Genomic DNA, 22,449 nt, shown 5'->3' on the forward strand with positions numbered 1-22,449 from the left:
ATGCGTTTCTAGAAAACCCGCCAAAATGTACATCGATCGATCATGCTCACAGCCAGTGGCCGCACAGTGCAGAGACGCGTAGAAAGTACTGTAGTAGGAAGTAATCTACCAAGGAGAAGGGAGAAAGAAAAACGTGCAATGCAGCTAACCAACGAGACAAAGGGAGAAGCGACACGACGTACGGCAGCGGCGATCGATGCCCCATGCACGCACGGGTTAGTGCTACTAGTAGCAAGTGGCGCAATCGACCATAGCTACCTATCTATGTCGGCCAAGCCAGCCCAGGCGGGTGGACAAATTGTGGCATCAGATCCAAAATCATACACCATCTCTCGCTCTCTTCGAGCAGGCGCGACCCGGGCCCACTGGCAGCGGCACTGTGCCCGGTCCCTCTAACCTCCAAGGCCGAGCCACGTCGTCAGAGTATCGCGTCGCGCTTTCAGTGCTCAGCTAACACGTGATACGCCAACTTAGTGCTGTAGGTCCTGTTTTCTTAAATAAGTAGAGAGAGCAGTAGGAACGTTTCGGTAGTACTACCTGGTACACATGAAGTAATTAGAGAGGTCACAGGGTTGGTTCCACTTGTTCATTTTATAGAGTTCCACTCACAGGCTGCGTCGCAGTAAACTAATCCATCTGGGGTTAACTGCAGTACTAAGTCAATTGCTTTTATTTTGGGCCGAAACGGGCGGCACCGCAGCTCGCACGTAAACCTCATGGGAAGTGAACCCTGAGAGCTGAAAGCTTGGCCGCCGCACGTCGGGAATTGTTTTCTTTCTGTTTCTGCCGGCACCGTTTGTAGATAGATAGCTCGTCCATGAGCACACGGAAACCTAGAGAGGAAGGAGCCTCCTTCTCCAAGCACACTCGCTTGCCTTCCGGCGCACTACTCCTGTCGTCACGAAGTTTACCAGACCACCCATGACTTACAGGGACTGACACCCCGGACCCACCTGGGGCATAGAACCGGTCGGTCGGGGCCCCACGGCGTCGTACCGGGTCGGCGTCACGCACTGGAGCCACGCGCCGCCCCGGTCGGTGACTGACACGACTGGGCCCATTCGCCAGCGTCGGACGCGCCGCGTCATGGCGGGAGGACGCGGCGCGTAGCTGTAGGTGGGCGGGCGGGCGACGGAACGGAAGGACGGAAGGAGAGTGGAGTCGGGGCGGGCGGGTGGGGCCGGGAAGGATATTTTATGTTTTCTGCGTGGGGCGATTTAAAAGGCTCCGGGACGCCACGCCGTGGCGTTGGTTCGCCTCCACGCACACACGCCCCCCTCATTTCCGCTCCACCTTCCTCCCCTCGCCTACCTCCTCTCTCCCGTCTCTCTCCTCCACGCCTCCGCTCCCCTTTTCTCGCAGCTGAGGTGGTCAGTGGCCATGACGGAGGCGGACGCGTGCGGCGGCGGGGTGGCGGCGGCGGCGCTGGAGGAGGAGGCGGCGGGCATCATCTGCTCGCTCCGCGAGGGGGACCTCGCCGGGTGGACGCCGCCGTGGAAGAGCACGCCTGGTCCGTACGACGCCGCCACGACGAAGGAGGAGGTGAACGAGAAGGCCTGGCCGACGGTGACGCGAGGGAAGCGGTCCCGTTCGTCGCGCCGCCGCTCGCCGTCGGGCTCCGTCTCCGGCTCCGCGGCCAAGGGCCGGTGGGCGCGAGGCAGCCCGGCGTCCCCGCTCGACTACAGCGGCGGCGGCTGCGGGTCCGGCGCGTCCACCAGCGGCGGCGAGGACGGCGCCTTCTGCTCGCCGCCGGCCGTTGCCGTGCCCACGCCGGTCCAGCCATCTTCTACCTCCTCGGCCAAGGTACGTTCGTTCGTACGCAGGCGCGTGCGTCGCCATCCTCTTCCTCCTCTTCTTCTCCGCGTGCTGCAAGTCTTCTTCCTTTCGCCTGGTTGGCTGCCCGCCTGCTTTCGGTTCCCGTCCATCCACCGGTCTGTCTGACCAAACTGCCCCTGCGCAACCGTGTCACCACACCACCCTCTCCCGGATGGCTTGTGGATGAAACATCGCTTTTCCACAACACACCTCGCCCGCTTTACCGTCCGCGCGCGGGACCTTTTCTCCCTCATTCCTTCCATCATCCTCCGCCTCTTTTCTCGACTTTTCCGGTTGTTAATTTCTTTCTATGTTTGCCGCAGATCTGTGCGCAGGTTCGAACTACCGATGGCTTGTCTGCGTAGCGGCACACCGAAAATGATTTTTGCAGTGTTTAATCTCGCGCGTGTGGATAGATAGATAGATAGCAATATCAGCAGCGTCATCATTCCACATCCGGCTGGTAGTTGACTGCGGGGGGCAGCGGCGGCAATTCGCATCGGTTGGTGCCGTCCGTGGGGCTCCTGCTGCCACCACCCAACCCAAGCCAACTAGCCACCCACCCAACCAGAAGCCACTCTCACGCGGCCATACCGCTCCAAAAGCCCCAACTGTCAGTGCCCAATCTGCTCATCTTATCTAGTATCCTCTACCGGGCCCCGCCCGCCCGCCACGCAGCTGGGGCTATCGCGTCGGGGTCAACCAGGGCGCGTCGGCGCTCGGCGCGAGCGGTCCACGCGATTGGCTCGCGCGCGCCGTGTCTGGCCGTGGCGCCGGACACGGAGGCGAAGCGACGGTGCGTGCTACTGTAGCATGGTCAGGGGCGTGTCCCGGCCACTTGGTTCCTGCCACGCGTCACCCACGTCCTCGCGTGCCAGCGTAGACCGTGCGGCCCCACCTGTCACCGTCTCGTACAGGCGTGGTGGTGAGAAAAACAAAGCTGTAGCAGCATGCAGGTGGGGACATACTAGCACGGAGCATTTGGTTTCATCGAGTGTTGGGTAGCTCGTGCTACCACTGTGTACTGCAGTTCGATTTGAAATTCGTAATGCGTTTCACGTGATCGCTGCTCGCTGCCTAGTGGAGCGAGCGAGCAATCCACGCGGCTCGGTTCAAGGCCGGTGCGTTCTTGGTGGGGAGTTGGTTACTCTGGGGCTTCATCCCGTCATCATTCCTTCCCTAATCCCTCCTCCTTTCCCTGCTCTGCCTGGAATCTCCTCTCTTTTTAAAAAGAGCATGCGTCCCCCGCTAGCAGTTGCTTTCTTTCATCTCCTCCACCTGCTGTGCTGTGCGTTCGGTTGGACTCTGCTCGATCTCGTCTGCTCATATCTTTCTGCCGGTTGTTTGACGATCCTGGCTACATGAACTGCCTGACTCATCTCGTTTCCTTCTGTTGCATGCAGCAGGCGGCATCTGCCGGAGCACGGCGCGCGCTGATCCTCCCGGTGCCCGCGACGGTGTTGCAGCCCCGGCCCGCCGGACAGCGGTCGCGGAAGAAAATGGTAAGCCAAGCTCACACGGCCTTAAATTGATCGTCAAACTTGATTTGAATTAAGCAAGCGTGTCGCCCTATTCAGTAGCTAGGCGCGGTCCACCGAGGCAGGATCGGTCGTTGGAGATAGGGTGCTCAAACGGCTGGCATTTTGTAGCTTATTTTTTGTAGTACGGATCAGTCGTTGTAGTACTAGCTTAGGATGGAATAAAGCTGCTAGCTGGTGCAACCACTGCCACTGCAAGGCAAAACAGAGCGATGCAAACAAAAGCGCATGATGCATGGTACCCAAAGCACAAACAAAAGGAGCAAAAGCCGCCTGAAGCTGAAAAGATCCGCACCTTGTCACACCACCGGCCGGTCGGTCCTGTACGGCCAATTACCAACGAACCATACATAGCGTCAATTTTCGCGTATATATTTTATTCTTCTGAAGAAAATCCACTGTCTGACTTTTGTTTTGGCTCTACTTAATTTGCTGTTTTTTTTTGCTGAGTTTTCTCGTGGGGGTTTGTGATGTGCAGAGGCTCCCGGAGGTGCAGCAGCTGGTGCAGTCCCTGGCGGCCGAGAACGACGGCCTTCGACAGGTAACTGCATGCTCATCAGTTTCTCATTACGACCTCTATATTGTTCGTCCCACGCATAGACTCTGCCTAATTTTAGTCTGATCCTGTTATCACGTCTTGGTGTCTGAAAACGAACAGGAGATGCAGTTGCTGCGGAGAGCCTGCACGTCCCTCTCGAAGGAGAACAGCACGCTAGAGGTCAGTCTCCTACCCTTGCTAATTCCTACACCGCCGTACGCTTCCAGCTAGTATGCAGCGTTCGATCGAGTGCGCAATCGTAAGCCACAGAGAATGGAAATTTTCCTTGTATGTAGCGTTGGCTTTGAGCGCAAGTGAAGCGATCGACGGCAAACAAACTTTCCGGTTTGCGGGAAATAGACCATGCGTGGTGGGTCCCTTGGCTGCCTTAGTTAATCCCCTGGTGCCACGACGAGTACGTATTGGTCTCTTTGGTTTCGTCGAGAATCTCAGAGAGAGGTTCAGTGCACACACACTCGCAAGTCCCTCTCAACCACGGTTGGTGTTGCTGTCCTTGGGAAAACGGACGGTGACGGGTGCCGTTGAGATAAGCTTTAGGCAGGTTAGGATATCGATTTCCCTCGTCTTTTATTTCTCTTGTCTTTTCATTCACATCGCTCTCAACCACCGCGTGTGCCTGCGCGTGGGCCCGTCAGGCCCACCTGCAGAGGTTTGAATCACCTGTGGAGCAATTCATTAACCGGATTTCCCAAGATGGAGATGCGCTTTTACTTCCCTATCAGCGGCTGCTGCAGCTGCTCCTTGAAGATGTCTGTCCGAACCAACATGAGGTAGAAAATGGAAGCTCCTGTCAGCAGTTCAGCTTCCCTTGGCAATTTGGCATTCGATAGGGGGGGTCGTGCATTCACAGGCAGTGCAGTGCACTGTTCTGTGTAACTGGATGAACAGTAGTAAGAGTGTGAAGGCAGGCCTTGCACTGCGTACCCACGCTTCGTCTTCACTGCCCGTGCGTACCCTGTCCAGTACAGAAATCTTTCCCAATAAATAGAGAATGACAAGTTGCCACTCTATCCTACCTGTAAATGAATAACCAGTGCTGTGCACGCCACCAACCCAAACCCGGGCATGGCCATCTCGTGGCCTTCTTCAATGCCATGCATGCCAGTGCCGCAAATTATAAGCGGAGTTGCACGGCGTACTATCCATCTACCCCTGTTGCGGCCAGGGCCAGCGTGGCTGGGCCGGGCAGGGCTACGGCAACCCAGGTCTCATCTGTTCCGGGTAACCTCTAGTGTGGTACTGCTTGACCTGTGCAGTGTCACCACTCACCACACGCGCAAGGCACAGCTGAACGGACTGTAGTGTAGTGGTTCCCCTATATATTTAGGCCAACCAAGGAACTAACTGAATGGTCCCTGACCTGTTTTGTCCGTGTTGTGCATGCTAGGTCCGGCCACTGTAATGGCAGGCATGCTGGACCTTGACCTGGACCTGCTAATCTAATTGCTAACTGATACACATATAAAGCGTTTGATCGTAGTGGTAGCTCACCGTGCCTATGTCTCGAAGAACGCCGTAAGAGGAAGAGTGTCAAGAAATGCTGTTCATTCCAGGATTAGGACTCCGTAACTGAATCGGCACTTTAGGTTTCAGATTTATGCCTGTCCCTGTCGCCCGCCACACCGATGGGGATGGTTTGTTAGCTGAATTCAAACACTTTCCGTATCTGAACTTCGCTGACATTTCCTGTTTCACCAATCTTGCAGACAAGGTTGGAGCATTCTTCCTCGAGCAAGCGGAAGAGGATTGGGTCCGAAGAGCAGCAGCAACAAGCCAAGCCTCGAGCATCCGAGCGCAGCGCCGCCACGAACGGCTTCGTGCTGCCGGATCTGAACATTCCGGCGCAGGACATCACGGACGGATCAGCGGTGGCGGCTCCATGACGGCTGGCTCCGGGATCCGGGCCATTTCCGGTGGTGGTGCCTGAGTGCTAACCTCATAAGTTTATTAACCGTGTATAGGGGGAAAGCCGGCTAGAAGATGAACTGGTTTTACTACCTTGCCTGATAAGAAAGGTTCTCTTTTTTTAGTTTTGACTTGAGTTTCTGTACCCGTGGGGATTCTTCTGTATCAATGATGCAGAGAGGGGAGTTTATGTAGCTCTAGGTATAGTCCGTGTTGCTTGGTTCCTGTAAACAAAACGCAGTACATTAGGGAAGCTGTTGATATTGTTTCGTCCAATCTGGTGAGCGTTCAAGTGTGAGAGTTTCAGGTTGTGTGCTATGCTTTGTAGACACTGACATCATTACTGTAGGTCAGTAGCTCATCTGGCAACGACCAACCTCTCGTAGTCCCCACCATTCCCTGCGCAGGCAGGCAGTCAACCACAGCCTCAGATGCTGAGACTAGGCATATAGAACAGATCGATCGTGTTATATGTTCAGGTCAAATCTCATCACAAGCAAACAACTTGGAAAAAAAAGGCACCATCTACATCTCTCTCCTCCATACCATTGCCATTGCGACAAACACTGAAGTAAAACCACTTAACGAATGAAGCTTACTTGCATTACAGATATCCTAACAACGTAAGTCCTAAGTTTGACTGGAGTATCAGAAGATCGATCATGCACAGCAATATACCGCGTGTGATACTCCTGTTTGAGTCGACACGGTACCATAGCGATGGAGAGCACGGATGAGAGATTGTCAGAGTATGATAACAAACGATGTTCTTCAGCTACATGTAAGGTTGTGGCACACAATGCGGTACTTTAGCTCAGATCCGAGCATATTATACATAGATTCGGCATTCCTAAGACCTTGACTAGCTACAGATCAAGCCACATCACTTATGCAAAGGAAATAGAAGAATTTATTGATTTCTTTAAGATAAAGATGATCAATTCATCTCCGTACTATGTACAAGCCAACGTACAAGCTGTGTCAAATAGCAAGATCTTGACAGAGTTCATGAGAAGAAGATTGAAGATATCCAAGAACATGACATGAGGTTTTTCCTAAAACTATACGGGCAGATGATTTCAAGGCATGTTTCTACAAAAGCGACTCCATACGAACTTTGTAAGGACCACAATCCGTCTTACCATATAAGTGAATCAGACTGATTTGATACTAGCTGAGAAAAAATGGCTTGTTAGCATTGGATTTCAATAATTGATGATTGACAGTCGATGGGTGCTTGGCCGCTTGGAAGGACATATAGATAGACAAGTTGTCAGTAACCCCTACAATAAAAAGGTGAAGTTTGAGAGCTTCCAAGCTAGCGACCTAGTATAGAAAGTAATCGAGCCAACAAATTTTCATTTCTTTGTAAGTGTGTCCCAGTTCATTTGAAGCATGTGCAACTCTATGGTGAAAATATATTTTGATTTTGAAGGAAATATATTCCTATTCCGATGGACGTAACTCTCAAGTGGACACAATATTTTGAATTCCAATATTTGATTCTTAAGCAACAACATTAACAAGTCAGATTTTTTTTAAATCGAAGCAAATTGCCTTAACCATGGAAGGAAATTCACCCGCATATGGATATATAATTCATTGTGTTGAAAAACTATACTCCATCCGTTTTTATATATAAGGCCACAAACTCATATTCCAGGTACCAAGAAAACATAACCAAGTAATAAATATCATGATTAATTATGTGTGAGTGGGCTCCTGTTCCAGACAAATTAAGCATATTGCATGCAGTGCATTTTTTTCTATGGTTGCATGCAACTTTCACATTAATAAGCACCATCTATGTGGTAAAATTTTGATTAATTTCGCCCCGATTAGTATTAGTGGCCTTACATATTGGCAAAATCTATTTTTGATAGTGGCCTTACATATAAAAACGGAGAGAGTATTTTCACTTCAAAGAAATTCTTTTAGACATTTGGTTGTATGGGAATTAAACATAATCACACTGAAATCAAAATTTTCTTGATAAAGATATAAATTCTCTACCGGTCAAACATATTAAGCTAGAGTTTTTTTAAATATAAACATCACATTTTGTTTAAAATAAATAGTATGGTTTGGTCAAAAATTGCTCACAATTATCTTCAAAAAATAAATCTAACATAAATTAGAAGAGTAGTTATGAGTGCAAATTTAATCATGGAAAAACATTAATGTGCCAATTTAACGTTGGCTCATATAATATACATTGTGTGGTGTTTGCGCCATGAAGCTAGTGAGATAGTTTTTTTTTTGAAACTGGCTTGCATATATACTCCCTCCGTTCTGATTAAGTCTACATTCTAGGAAAAAATGAGACAAATTAGTAGTGCATTTATTAGTACTACATAGATATTTGAACAACCACTCCAAGCTACATTGAAAATAACAACATCCAATAAAAAGAGTAAAACCACCTCGTTTTCAGTGTTGTTGTTGACTAAAAGCTAGAATGTAGAGTATTTCAGAACAAATTTTGGGGCTAGAATGTAGACTATTTCAGAACGGAGGGAGTAATTAAACCGAAGTAGTTTGATTACATTCACGCTCGATCAGTCCAGCCACACAGGGAGGAGCTGAATCCATTAACACACACTCAGGCTCATACTTTCCTAGTCTAGCCAACTCATGAGCTACAGAATTGCAGTTACGATGCACTTTAGCAAACTGACATCCCGGACAGAAGCTAAGCAGTTCCTGCATGTCTCTCACCAAATCTGCAATTACTGATTTATCTGAAGTTTTATTCTGTAAAGCCTTGACAATAGCAGACCATAGCAGCGCAATCATTCTCGATAATGACAGGGCTAACACAAAACGGAAGGATAGCTTTAATACTATATAGACCAGCATTAGCTTCAGCCACTTCAGCAGACGGGCAGTAGTCTAAACGCCCCCAGGCGGAAAGAATAACATGACCAACCTCATCCCTAAGGATAGCTCCCCAAGATCCTTTGTTTGAGCTCTCAACAAATCCAGCATCGAAATTAAGTTTACACCATCCAGTCGATGGTTTGGTCCAAATTACCTGTTGCACAGGACATTTACCTTCGAGTTCAGTACTAGGACTAAACATAGGCTGCTTGCCTTTTGGATCAGCCAGCGTCTCAATCTCTCTAGTGTCCAGTGTGGAGCAAAGATAAGATTGTAGGAAATTTGAGGACTGCTCAATCCCGCATTTGCCATCTCCAAAGATCACATTGTTCCGCAGGTGCCAGGTTCGCCACCAAAGAAGAAGAAGCTTGGCTCTCATGACTCATGTCCTCATCAATTTGGTTAAGTAAGATAAGCACCCAGTACTTCCCTGTAAATTTGAAGGCATCCTCTTGAGGAAGATCCCAAACTTCCCTCAACCTCTACCTTAACGATCTGGCTTTTGTGCAAGATACCATGACATGGAAACAGTCTTCAGGTTCAGTACCACAAATAGAACATGTCGGCAGCAAGTCCATTTTCCTTCTACACCTATGTGCTTGGACACCTTGGGAATTAGTTGCAAGTTTCCATCCAAATGTTCTAACTTTGGGTTGAACTTTGGCTCCCCATATCAGTTTCCAGAGATCACGTTCACCAGCTTGTTTATTACTTGAGCCCTATCCCCTGTTCATTTCTTGGAGCTCAAGTGCCAATCTGTATGCGCTCTTTACTGAGAACATGCCATTCTTCTCGTAATGCCAAGCGACGTAGTCCTCCCCAGTTAAAGTAGGGATTTTGATTTGGAGAATATGCTCCGCAACAACATCATGGAACAAATTTCTGACTAGTTGTTCATCCCAAGTCTTTGTCTCTTGAACAATAAGATCAGAGACCCATCTCTTTCTCGACCGCGTGGCATTACCAATGACTTTTAAATTGCCTCTTGGCAACCAGTTGTCGCGCCAGATTCTAATCTTTTCACCAGTATTGATACGCCAAATCATTCCTTTTTTGAGAAGTTCAAGCCCATGAGAAGTTCAAGCCAGCACGTAGAGGTGTTTTTAATGAATGTCGTGTCAATAAGGTCTCCTGATGGATAGTATCTTGCCTTGAGTAATCTAGCACACAGACTGCTAGGAAACTCGATAAGTCTCCATGCTTGTTTCGCAAGAAGTGCTTGATTAAATAGACGGAGGTCTCGGAAGCCAATACCGCCTTTGCACTTTGGTTTGGTCATTTTTTTCCCAAGACATCTAGTGGACTTTTCTGCGATCTTCTTCGTCACCCCACCAAAAACTCCTTATGATTTGTTCTAGTTCATCACAAAGTCCGGCAGGAAATTTGAACACACTCATGGGTGGTAATGGCTTGTGCCACATATTTAACAAGGGTTTCTTTGGCTGCACTGGACATGTAACACCAGTCCGAGCATTTCTTCCACAGTCTTTCTTTGTTTATATTAAACCTTTTTACCTCTTTCGAATCACATCTCATTTCTGATAATGGTAAAACTTACGATTATAATTGGCAAACAAAAATAAAATAACAATGCAGCTTCAAACCAAAAAAATGTTGTTATTATGTAATTTTAGTGTGACCATGTTAAATCCTGTTACATTAAATTACGGCACATACTGTCAGAAAAGTGACCCCAGTTGCTTCATTTTCGAGACATGCTTACTTCAAAATTCTTTGGCTAAACCTAGATCTATGGATGATGGGGGAAAACGATACCTTAGATGAATTGCACATAGATATATCTGTTTGTGTGTATTATAGTTTCATTCATTATTATGGAAGAAGGCTAAAAAGTTGGTACATGTTTCTAGAGTGCATGATCCTCTATTTGAGGTGTAAACAAATATATGTGCTAAATATCCATTTACATAAATAGAACTTTATAGAATATACAAAATACCATTAGGCACTTGATCTAGAATGTTGCATCACTCGTTTATTGATTGTTTCATTGTCAAATATGTCTTGTCCTAGCTCGCATGAAATGTGTAGTTTAAACTTTGTCTTGAAACATCATTATTGAACTCAAATCACATAAAATGCGTCTAGTTTTTTTTTGCTCTACCGTATGCATGAAGATGTTTGCCTTGTACTTGGAAAATGGGTACCACTTGTCATCGATACGCACAGAACTTATCCATAATGTTTTGATGATTTGGTTTGTACTCCCTCAGTTCACTATTATAAGATGTTCTAGTTTTTTTTAAATGCATGTATCTAGATGCGTTCAGTACTTCAGTGTATAGGTTCACTCATTTTGGTCCTTATCTAATCCACATTGAAATATGTAAAATATCTTATAACAGTGAACGGAGGGAGTATTCTGGTTTCGAATGTGCAATTCAACCAGAAAAGTAATATAAATTTGCATCCACTGCTTAACTCAACAAACATAATACCGAATTTTGAATTATCCATATTATTCAGAAAATTGTATAAATATAAACAACCCTTCTTTATTTATTCACCCTATCATGGTAGATTAAATTATTGTCAATATGTGCAAATTTGGCCCGACAAATAAGAGACCTTCATAAATGTCCTTATTGTCTTGTCCTGGGTCAGCCTTGCACCGGTGAAATGACATGTTAGCGGAAGCTCTAAGCTGGTTTTGATGTAAATGACATATGATAAGGGACTTGCCCGTCACCACAGTAGAATAGTGTGGGGACGTGACACTTCGCGAAATGACATTAAAATTGTGAAACGAGATGCAAAATGCAGATGCTCATTTAACAGCTACGAACGCCCAATTTGTATCTGGTCAAACTTTGTAACTTTCTTGCTTCGGGTTTTCAGCACGGAAGTAACGTTGCTTCTGAATGAACGAAAAGCTTTTCTTGCTTCGGGTTTTCAGCACAGAGTTTCTGACTTTGCCGCAACAAATGCTCTGTGAAGGTATGTGTCCATTTCCGCAGACACAATCTCCCGTACTGAAATGGCTATTGTGTTGCCAAACCTCAATCCTTCTATTTCTGTACCCTCGCACCTTCCGAACATGATTCTCGGCTTGGACTCTTCTGCCAAATGCACTCCCCATAGTTAGCAAAATCATTCGACAGTCAAACATAGGCATTGTCGCTGCTTGCAGCAGATGAGCTCCTGACATAAGTCATGCAGTTTCAGATGGGCTTCTGCTAGCAACAGCCTCCCATGGCGATTCATCGGTTACGGGTTCCATGTTGTATTAAAAGCATAGCGCCAGGTAATTCAAGACGAGTTCCCGATAGAAACAGCCACCCCTGATCCGCTGGTTACAGGTAAACCGCCAACCGGATGGAATAATAGGATACGTGACCAGGAAACCGTGACTTCCAACTTACACACGCCAAGACCAAGCATACAACAGCTACGACCTGCATCGAAAGGCACAAAGGATGCCTTACCCTCTGCCAGAACCTGGCCATGGTCGCCACCACCTCGACGCATAATGCCACGAACAATCAACTGCCCATAACTCTCAACAGACACAACACGCCGCGACAGCTCAACTGTTCCGTCAGCGGCAGAAACAGGCACCTTCTCTTCTCCTGAGTCAAGCAGCAAGACTTCCATGTGATCCAAACTGCCAATACAGGCGGTAATCTTGCATCGGAGCCCTTCTGGCCATGACCCCTCGACAATCTGCATGGCGATGGTGGCCTCAACAGAGGATGCGACTAGGCCAGATGTGAACTCCAGTGTGCTAAGTTTGCTGGCGTAGAGAATGCTGCTCATGCAGGAACGGTGTCTGCACTCTCCAACATCCACGCACAAATTCATCTTTTCGCAGCATTCGAAGCGCTCGAATAGAAGGCTTAGATCGGTGTCCTCAGATTCTGTGGTTCCCTTCACTTTCAGCACAGCCTCAACGTACACCTTGTCTCTATAGAAGACAGCACGGCTAGGACCTGTCAGTACTAAACATGGATCCTGCATACAACACAACTAGTTAAGATGACAACTGAAACGGCATAGATTACACTCAAATTCAGTCTTTTCAGCAAACAAATAGAAAACACTCTAACATAGAAAATGAGCTTGATTGTCATATATTCTTATATGTGATGTGGTATCCACGTTAGTTGCTTATATGCCATAACATTTTACGATACAAAACTTAGTATTCCTTCAGTTTTATGGTTCACCATCATATTTAAGATATAAACTTATTTATATGCCTTTTTATTTATTACGGCAAGATGATTATTTTCCATGTGTGTCCATGGTCCATCATATGATCAACTTATATAACATAATATCCTAAAATTGTTTGGTTTTAAATAAATAGAGTTAGCTACAGTGCTCTAGAATAAACAATACATGTGGAAATTTAACAGTTTGGAAGTATGGTATTTTTCAAAAAGCAATAGAGTTGGGTTGTCACTTGCCAGGTATAACAAAGATTATACCAATGGTATGTACAACAACAAAGATTATACCAATAGAATTTGCTTCTATGTGCATACCAATAACAGAAATTATACATATGGTATGTACAACAGAGAAGATTGCATAAAACTGAACGGCAAAGGAGCACACAGATTACCTGTTGAGTGAGGGTTTGGCAGTTGTCCCTCGTGCGGCTGAAGATAATGTTGCGACTGTAGTCCAGTTTGTCGCGCACGGCAACCATACCGTAAACATCAAGGGGCAACTGTAGGCCCTCTAATCCTGCTACCTTGACGGTGAAGATCTGCAAAGTCCTCCAAGTACAGGTGTGATCACGCATAGGGTCGTCCGTGAAACACATGGCGGGGATACGCGCTGCAGGATAATTCTATTTAGTTAGAAGATTATAGATAAACCTACTACAGAATTATGTTCCAGTTATAATCCTAATGATAAATCGTTGAAACATTGAGGGAATATCACATTGACGTATGTACTACCTGCATAGAAGTACAGAACAACGGTGAAACTTACAAAAACAGGGAGGAACATCAATCAATCGTTTAGATAACCCTTACTGTTGTCCTCGAAGGCGAAGCCAGAGAAGCCGGTCTCCCTTGCCAGTTTCATTTCCAAGTGCTGGCGTTCGAAGTCATAATCCAACTGCCACTTGTCTTTGCTGGGATCTTCCGGCGGCGGTGGCGGCGCCTGGGCCCTCTCAGCTTCCTTCGTTAGGCGGTCCGCCTCCCGCTGGACTCGGTCCACCTCCTCCTTCTTCCTCGCCCACTCCTTCTCTTGCTGCAGGAGCGCCGCCCGCTCCTCCTTCGTGAGCTCCTCCAGTACGATCGGCGGCGCGTCGGGGTTCTCCTTGTTCAGCCTCGCAACTCCGCGCTTCAGCCTCAGCTCGTCGACCCGATCGAACGAACGCATCACCCGCGAGATATCCGGCTTCCTCGTCCGCACCACCCCCGCCGCCTTCTTCCTCCCTGCCTCCTGCGCATCGGCCTCGCATTCTCTCTTCGTCGTCGCCGCAACCGCAACCGCCGCCGCCTCCGACCCCATCTCCATCACATTGCCAAGGTTCCACCGGAGAGAGCGAGAGGGAGTTGTGGGAGGGGAATTCAGGCCCAAATCCAGCCGGGGGATAATGACCCTAACTGGGCCAAGCTCATACGAACTGTGATAATGTATAACTCGGCTTCTCGGCCCAGCCAACGTCCGTGGTGATAACGAATTGGGCCCCATAGTTTGTAATGCACGGTGTTTTTTTTTTCTGGAAAACTTTTTGAGATTTTTTTCTAGGAAACCTATTGTTCTCCTTAGAAGCAGTCGAGTACCCAAAACATTCTAAAAAAACATAATAATACCATAGTCACCACATGTATCACATTTATTTGTGTGTCAAATTAAAATTTTATCGGTCCCTTTTGCTTTCGTATAAAGGTGGTCCAACCACAGAACAGTTCAACTCTCCGGTGGGCACCGCTAATGGGAAAACAAATGTCGTACCGAACTAAACACACATACTTAGTCTGTTTTCTTGCTATTTGGTTTTTACTCTGAGTTTTGTTTGTGTATACTTTGATGTTCTGTTGTTCATTGTATTTCTTCTGGTCAACGGCCGAATATATGGGAGGACCTATCGCTCCCAAGCGTGCGGGACTGGGACGCACGTAGTGCCTCCCTCGTGCGCGTCCATGTTCGGTCGGTCCAGCCGTCCAGGAAATGGGTCATTGTGCATTTTTTCCTTTTCATATTATTCTTATTTTCTTTAAATAAATTCCAGATATGAAACCTTTTAGATTAAGTAAAATGCACCAGGGGTCCTAAAAGTATCTGCAAGGTGTCAATTGAGTCCCGAATGTATGAAAATGCACATTTAAGACGTAGAACTTTCTAAAGTGTGTCCTCAGAGGTCCTAACCTCGTCGGACTAGCTCTAACTATTGGAAATCTTGCAATAACCCCCTCCATCTATAAAACTTATGAGGAATCAGGCATTTTTTCTTCCTCTTCCCCTTCCCCTAGTGAAAATTAGGAACAACTACAGTCATCATCAAAATATCAGTATCTCTCTCAATTATGCGCAATCCATCACTGAAACGCGTCCCTGGAAGCAACCTGCTTCCAGTAAACATGCACTCTTTCACTATCATACCCAAGCTGCCTCACGAATTCATGTAACCACAATGTCATTGCATATTCGACGGTACCACTTCTTATAGTTGCAAACCATCGAACTTCTTATATAGTTGTCGGGAAATTTAAACCCAGACGGGCCCGAGTTTTACGAACTCATTGATGTCTACGGGTGCTTCTATTCTTGTAGACAGTGTTGGGCCTCCAAGAGCAGAGGTTTGTAAAACAGCAGCAAGTTTCCCTTAAGTGGATCACCCAAGGTTTATCGAACTCAGGGAGGAAGAGGTCAAAGATATCCCTCTCAAGCAACCCTGCAATCACGATACAAGAAGTCTCTTGTGTCCCCAACACACCTAATACACTTGTCAGATGTATAGGTGCACTAGTTCGGCGAAGAGATAGTGAAATACAAGTAGTATGGATGTGTATGAGTGGTAATAGAAATCTGAATAAAATATGGCAGCGAGTAAACATGCAACAGAACAGTAAATAAACGGAGATTCGATGTTTGGAAACAAGGCCTAGGGATCATACTTTCACTAGTGGACACTCTCAACATTGATCACATAATAAAACCACTCTACACTCTCTTGTTGGATGACAAACACCATTAATTGTGTAGGGCTACAAGAGCACCTCAATGCCGGAGTTAACAAGCTCCACAACATTCGATGTTCATATTTAAATAACCTTAGAGTGCATAATAGATCATTGCAATTATACCAAGTACTAACATAGCATGCACACTGTCACCATCACACTATGAAAGGAGGAATAGATCACATCAATACTATCATAGTAATAGTTAACTCCATAATCTACAAGAGATTACAATCATAACCTACGCCAAGAACTACATGATGCATACACACTGTCACCATTACATCATGAAGGAGGAATAGAGTACTTTAATAACATCACCAGAGTAACACATAGATGAATAGTGATACAAAGCTCATATGAATCTCAATCATGTAAGGCAGCTCATGAGATCATTGTATTGAAGTACATAGGAGAGAGATTAACCACATAGCTACCGGTACAGCCCTTAGCCTCGATGGAGAACTACTCCCTCCTCATGGGAGACAGCAGCGGTGATGAAGATGGCGGTGGTGTCGATGGAGATGCCTTCCGGGGGCACTTCCCCGTCCCGGCGGTGTGCCGGAACAGAGACTCCTGTCCCCCAGATCTTGGCTTCGCGATGGCGGCGGCTCTGGAAGGTTTCTCATACCGTGGCTTTTCCGTCTCGAAGATTTAGGTCAGGGGGCTTCTTATAGGTGAAGAGGCGGAGTCGGAAGGGGTCTGGGGCCACCAGACAGTAGGGGGCGCGCCTGGCTCCTTGGCCGCGCCGCCCACACGTGTGGGGCCACCAGGGCTCCCCTCTGGTGCCTCTCCGGTGTTCTGGAAGCTTCGTGCAATTATAAGATGCTGGGCGTTGATTTCGTCCAATTCCGAGAATATTTCCTTACTAGGATTTCTGAAACCAAAAACAGCAGAAAACAGGAACTGGCACTTCGGCATCTCGTCAATAGGTTAGTTCCGGAAAACACATCAAAACGATATAAAGTGTGAACAAAACATGTAGGTATTATCATAAAACTAGCATGGAAGATAAGAAATTATAGATACGTTTGAGACGTATCAAGCATCCCCAAGCTTAGTTCCTACTCGCCCTCGAGTAGGTAAACGATAACAAGGATAATTTCTGAAGTGACATGCTACCAACATGATCTTGATCAATACTATTGTAAAACATATGAGATGAATGCAGCGATTCGAAGCAATGATGAAGACAATGAGTAAACAACTGAATCATATAACAGAGACTTTTCATGAATAGTACTTTCAAGACAAGCATCAATAAATCTTGCACAAGAGTTAGCTCATAAAGCAATAGATTCAAAGTAGAAGGCAATGAAACAACACAAAGGAAGATATAAGTTTCAGCAATTGCTTTCAACTTGTAACATGTATATCTCATGGATAGTTGTCAACATAAAGCAATATAACAAGTGCAATAGGTAAACATGTAAGAATCAATGCACACAGTTGACAAAAGTGTTTGCTTCTAAGATAGAAAGAAGTAGGTAAACTGACTCAACAATAAAGTAGAAGATAGGCCCTTCGCAGAGGGAAGCAGGGATTAAATCATGTGCTAGAGCTTTTTAAGTTTTGAAATCATATAGAGAGTATAAAAGTAAAGTTTTGAGAGGTGTTTGTTGTTGTCAACGAATGGTAGCGGGTACTCTAACTACCTCGTCAACCAGACTTTCAAGAGCGGCTCCCATGAAGGATGTTATCTCTACCAGCAAGGTAGATCATCCCTCTTCTCTTTGTTTACACATGTACTTTAGTTTAGTTTATATTTTTATTTTTTTTAGATGACACTCCTCCCAACCTTTGCTTTCTCAAGCCATGGCTAACCGAATCCTCGGGTGCCTTCCAACAATCACATACCATGAAGGAGTGTCTATTTGCAAAATTAAGTTGCTTACTGATAGATCAGGGCAAAACATGTGAAGAGAATTATTAATGCAAGTTGTAATTAATTGGGGCTGGGAACCCCATTGCCAGCTCTTTTTGCAAAATTATTGGATAAGCGGATGAAGCCACTAGTCCATTGTGAAAGTCTGTCAGAAGTAAATGACAAGGTTGAAAGATAAACACCACATACTTTCTCATGAGCTATAAAACATTGACACAAATAAGAGATAATAGCTTTTGAATTGTTTAAAGGTAGCACATGAAGTATTTGCTTGGAATGGCAGAGAAATACCATGTAGTAGGTAGGTATGGTGGACACAAATGGCATAGTTTTTGGCTCAAGGATTTGGATGCACGAGAAGAATTCCTCTCAATACAAGGCTAGGCTAGCAAGGTTGTTTGAAGCAAACTCAAGTATAAAACGGTGCAGCAAGACTCACATATGAACATATTGTAAGCATTATAAGACTTTACATTGTCTTCCTTGTTGTTCAAACACCTCAACCAGAAAATATCTAGACTCTAGAGAACAATCATGCAAACCAAATTTTAACAAGCTCTATGTAGTTCTTCATTAATGGGTACAAAGTACATGATGCAAGAGCTTAAACATGATCCATATGAGCACAACAATTGCCAAGTATCAAATTATTCAAGACATTATACCAATTACCACATGAAGCATTTCATGTTTCCAACCAAATAGCAATTAACGAAGCGGTTTTCAACTCCGCCATGAACATTAAAGATAGAACTAAGAACATCAGTGTTCATATGAAAAAGCGGAGCGTGTCTCTCTCCCACACAAGCATGAATTTATTCAAACATAAACAAAAATAAAAACAAACAGACGCTCCAAGTAAAGCACATAAGATGTGACCGAATAAAAATATAGTTTCAAGAGAAGAAACCTGATAAATTGTTGATGAAGAAGGGGATGCCTTGGGCATCCCCAAGATTAGATGCTTGAGTCTTCTTGAATTATGCAGGGATGAACCACGGGGGCATCCCCAAGCTTAGACTTTTCACTCTTCTTGATCATAGTATATCATCCTCCTCTCTTGACCCTTGAAAACTTCCTCCACACCAAACTCAAAACAAACTCATTAGAGGGTTAGTGCATAATAAAAATTTCACATGTTCAGAGGTGACACAATCATTCTTAACACTTCTGGACATTGCCCAAAGCTACTGGAAGTCAATGGAACAAAGAAATCCATCCAACACAGCAAAAGAGGCAATGCGAAATAAAAGGCAGAATCTGTCAAAACAGAACAGTCCATAAAGACGAATTTTTTTAGAGGCACTGGACTTGCTCAGATGAAAATGCTCAAATTGAATGAAAGTTGCGTACATATCTGAGGATCACGCACGTAAATTGGAAGATTTTTCTGAGTTACCTACAGAGAGCCCTGCCCAAATTCGTGACAGATAGAAATCTGTTTCTGCGCAGAAATCCAAATCTAGTATCAACCTTCTAATAGAGACTTCACTTGGCACAATGATACGTCTCCGACGTATCGATAATTTCTTGTGTTCCATGCCGCATTATTGATAATATCTACATGTTTTATGCACACTTTATGTCATATTCGTGCATTTTCTGGAACTAACCTATTAACAAGATGCCGAAGTGCCGATTCTTTGTTCTGCTGTTTTTGGTTTCAGAAATCCTAGTAACGAAATATTCTCGGAATCGGACGAAATCAACGCCCAGGTTCCTATTTTGCCCGGAAGCATCCAGAACACACGAGAACCGCCAGAGAGGGGGCACTGGGCCCCCAGACCATAGGCCCGCGCGGCCCAGGCCCTGGCCGCGCCGCCCTATAGTGTCGGCGCCCCTTCGACCTTCTGACGCCGCCTCTTCGCCTATATAAAGCCCCTCGACCTAAAACCTCGATACGGAAAAGCCACGGTACGAGAAACCTTCCAGAGCCGCCGCCATCGCGAAGCCAAGATCTGGGGGACAGGAGTCTCTGTTCCGGCACGCCGCCGGGACGGGGAAGTGCCCCCGGAAGGCTTCTCCATCAACACCACCGCCATCTTCATCAACGCTGTTGTCTCCCATGAGGAGGGAGTAGTTCTCCATCGAGGCTCGGGGCTGTACCGGTAGCTATGTGGTTCATCTCTCTCCTATGTACTTCAATACAATAATCTCATGAGCTGCCTTACATGATTGAGATTCATATGATGATGCTTGTAATCTAGATGTCGTTATGCTAGTCAAGTGAATTTTACTTATGTGATCTCCGGAGACTCCTTGTCCCACGTGTGTAAAGGTGACAGTGTGTGCACCGTGTGGGTCTCTTAGGCTATATTTCACAGAATACTTATTCACTGTTATGAATGGCATAGTGAAGTGCTTATTTATATCCCTTTATGATTGCAATGTGTTTTGTATCACAATTTATCTGCATGCTACTCTAGTGATGTTATTAAAGTAGTTTTATTCCTCCTGCACGGTATAATGGTGACAGTGTGTGCATCCGTGTTAGTACTTGGCGTAGGCTATGATTATGATCTCTTGTAGATTATGAAGTTAACTATTGCTATGATGGTATTGATGTGATCTATTCCTCCTACATAGTGTGAAGGTGACAGTGTGCATGCTATGTTAGTACTTGGTTTAGTCGTGTTGATCTTTCGTGCACTCTAAGGTTATTTAAATATGAACATTGAATTGTGGAGCTTGTTAACTCCGGCATTGAGGGTTCGTGTAATCCTACGCAATGTGTTCATCATCCAACAAGAGAGTGTAGAGTATGCATTTATCTATTCTGTTATGTGATCAAAGTTGAGAGTGTCCACTACTGAAAGTATGATCCCTAGGCCTTGTTCCTAAATACTGCTATCGCTGCTTGATTACTGTTTTACTGCGTTACTACTGCTGCGTTACTACTGCTTGTTTACTGTCCTGGGCAAAGCACTTTTCTGGTGCCGTTGCTACTTATTCATACCACCTGTATTTCACTATCTCTTCGCCGAACTAGTGCACCTATTAGGTGTGTTGGGGACACAAGAGACTTCTTGCTTTGTGGTTGCAGGGTTGCATGAGAGGGGTATCTCTGACCTCTTCCTCCCTGAGTTCGATAAACCTTGGGTGATCCACTTAAGGGAAACTTGCTGCTGTCCTACAAACCTCTGCTCTTGGAGGCCCAACACTGTCTACAGGAAAAGGAGGGGGGCGTAGACATCAAGCTATTTTCTGGCGCCGTTGCCGGGGAGGAAAGGTAAAAGGTACTCACACTCCGGATCTCGGCTACTAAGCTATTTTCCGGTGCCGTTGTAAGTACTCGAAGCTATTTCCTTTAGATCCTGCAATTGCAACTTTTTGTTTCTTGTTTACACTAGTTTGGCATAATGGACAAAAATGAGCTTCTTATTCTATTTCCTGATTTAAGACATGGATGGTTTGATGCGAAAATTAAAAAACCTATGGAACATATTAGTATGAACGCTTTGAACACCATTGTTGCTAATGCTATGGAAAATTCTAAGCTTGGGGAAGCTGGCTTTGATGAGCATGATATTTTTAGTCCCCCAAGCATTGAGGAGAAAATTTACTTTGATGATACTTTGCCTCCTATATTTGATGATGAGAATAATAATGATAGCTACTTTGTTGAATTTGCTCCCACTACAACTAATAAAATTGATTATGCTTATGTGGAGAGTAATGATACTTTTATGCATGTGAATAAGAATGATTTATGTGATACTTATATTGTTGAGTTTGTTCATGATGCCTCTGAAAGTTATTATGAGAGAGGGAAACATGGTTATATGCATCTTAATAATATTAAGTTTCCCCTCTTTATGTTGAGAATCTTGAAGTTACTCGTGTTTTATCCTCTTATGCTTGTCACTTTGTTCTTCATGAATTCATTTGTGTACAAGATTCCTTTTCATAGGAAGCATGTTAGGCTTAAATTTGTTTTGAACTTGCTTCTTGATGCTCTCTTTTGCTTCAACTACTATTTCTTGCGAGTGCATCATTAAAACTGCTGAGCCCATCTTAACGGCTATAAAGAAAGAACTTCTTGGGAGATAACCCATGTGTTATTTTGCTACAGTACTTTGTTTTATATTTGTGTCTTGGAAGTTGTTTACTACTGTAGCAACCTCTCCTTATCTTAGTTTTGTGTTTTGTTGTGCCAAGTAAAGTGGTTGATAGTAAGGTTCATACTAGATTTGGATTACTGCGCAGAAACGGATTTCTTTGCTGTCACGAATCTGGGAAAAATTCTCTGTAGGTAACTCAGACAATTATACCAATTTACGTGAGTGATCCTCAGATATGTACGCAACTTTCATTCAATTTGAGCATTTTCATTTGAGCAAGTCTGGTGCCCTTTTAAAATTCGTCTTTACGGACTGTTCTGTTTTGACAGATTCTGCCTTTTATTTCGCATTGCCTCTTTTGCTATTTGGGATGGATTTCTTTGTTCCATTAACTTCCAGTAGCTTTGGGCAATGTCCAGAAGTGTTAAGAATGATTGTGTCACCTCTGAACATGTGAGTTTTTGATTATGCACTAACCCTCTAATGAGTTTGTTTCAAGTTTGGTGTGGAGGAAGTTTTCAAGGGTCAAGAGAGGAGGATGATATATTATGATCAAGGAGAGTGAAAGCTCTAAGCTTGGGGATGCCCCGGTGGTTCACCCCTGCATATTCTAAGAAGACTCAAGCGTCTAAGCTTG

At 45.3% G+C, this 22,449-nt stretch overlaps 2 protein-coding genes across 3 annotated transcripts; one reads left to right on the forward strand and one right to left on the reverse strand.

Annotated features, from left to right (window-relative positions):
• Positions 1–1,231: 1,231 nt before the first annotated feature.
• Positions 1,232–6,093, forward strand: LOC127317216 (uncharacterized). Of its 2 annotated transcripts, none has more exons than XM_051347739.2 (5): positions 1,232–1,803; positions 3,219–3,317; positions 3,832–3,894; positions 4,012–4,071; positions 5,619–6,093. In XM_051347739.2, the coding sequence occupies exons 1-5, from the start codon at positions 1,381–1,383 to the stop codon at positions 5,793–5,795; spliced, it is 822 nt and encodes a 273-aa protein (XP_051203699.1). In that variant the 5' UTR covers positions 1,232–1,380; the 3' UTR covers positions 5,796–6,093. The 2 variants fall into 2 exon arrangements, with proteins under 2 accessions (XP_051203699.1, XP_051203700.1); XM_051347740.2 differs by having other exon boundaries at positions 3,222–3,317.
• A 5,324-nt stretch (positions 6,094–11,417) lies between these two features.
• LOC127317215 (uncharacterized) lies at positions 11,418–14,190 on the reverse strand. Its single transcript, XM_051347737.2, has 3 exons — positions 13,707–14,190; positions 13,286–13,503; positions 11,418–12,669 (listed from the first exon to the last, which is right to left on the reverse strand). The coding sequence occupies exons 1-3, from the start codon at positions 14,188–14,190 to the stop codon at positions 11,968–11,970; spliced, it is 1,404 nt and encodes a 467-aa protein (XP_051203697.2). The 3' UTR covers positions 11,418–11,967.
• Between the last annotated feature and the right edge of the window lie 8,259 nt (positions 14,191–22,449).

This window comes from Lolium perenne, chromosome 7, assembly GCF_019359855.2.
Source record: "Lolium perenne isolate Kyuss_39 chromosome 7, Kyuss_2.0, whole genome shotgun sequence".
Classification (NCBI taxonomy): Eukaryota; Viridiplantae; Streptophyta; class Magnoliopsida; order Poales; family Poaceae; genus Lolium; species Lolium perenne.

Bases quoted from the DNA above. Each gene is read 5' to 3' on its own strand.
- LOC127317216 (XM_051347739.2), top strand. From the start codon at position 1,381: ATGACGGAGGCGGACGCGTGCGGCGGCGGGGTGGCGGCGGCGGCGCTG. The intron at 3,318-3,831 runs GTAAGCCAAGCT...TGTGATGTGCAG, and splicing joins AGCGGTCGCGGAAGAAAATG to AGGCTCCCGGAGGTGCAGCA. The intron at 3,895-4,011 runs GTAACTGCATGC...GAAAACGAACAG, and splicing joins AGAACGACGGCCTTCGACAG to GAGATGCAGTTGCTGCGGAG.
- LOC127317215 (XM_051347737.2), bottom strand. From the start codon at position 14,190: ATGGGGTCGGAGGCGGCGGCGGTTGCGGTTGCGGCGACGACGAAGAGA. The intron at 13,504-13,706 runs GTAAGGGTTATC...ATTATCCTGCAG, and splicing joins CTTCGCCTTCGAGGACAACA to CGCGTATCCCCGCCATGTGT. The intron at 12,670-13,285 runs GTAATCTGTGTG...TGTTGTATGCAG, and splicing joins GCCAAACCCTCACTCAACAG to GATCCATGTTTAGTACTGAC.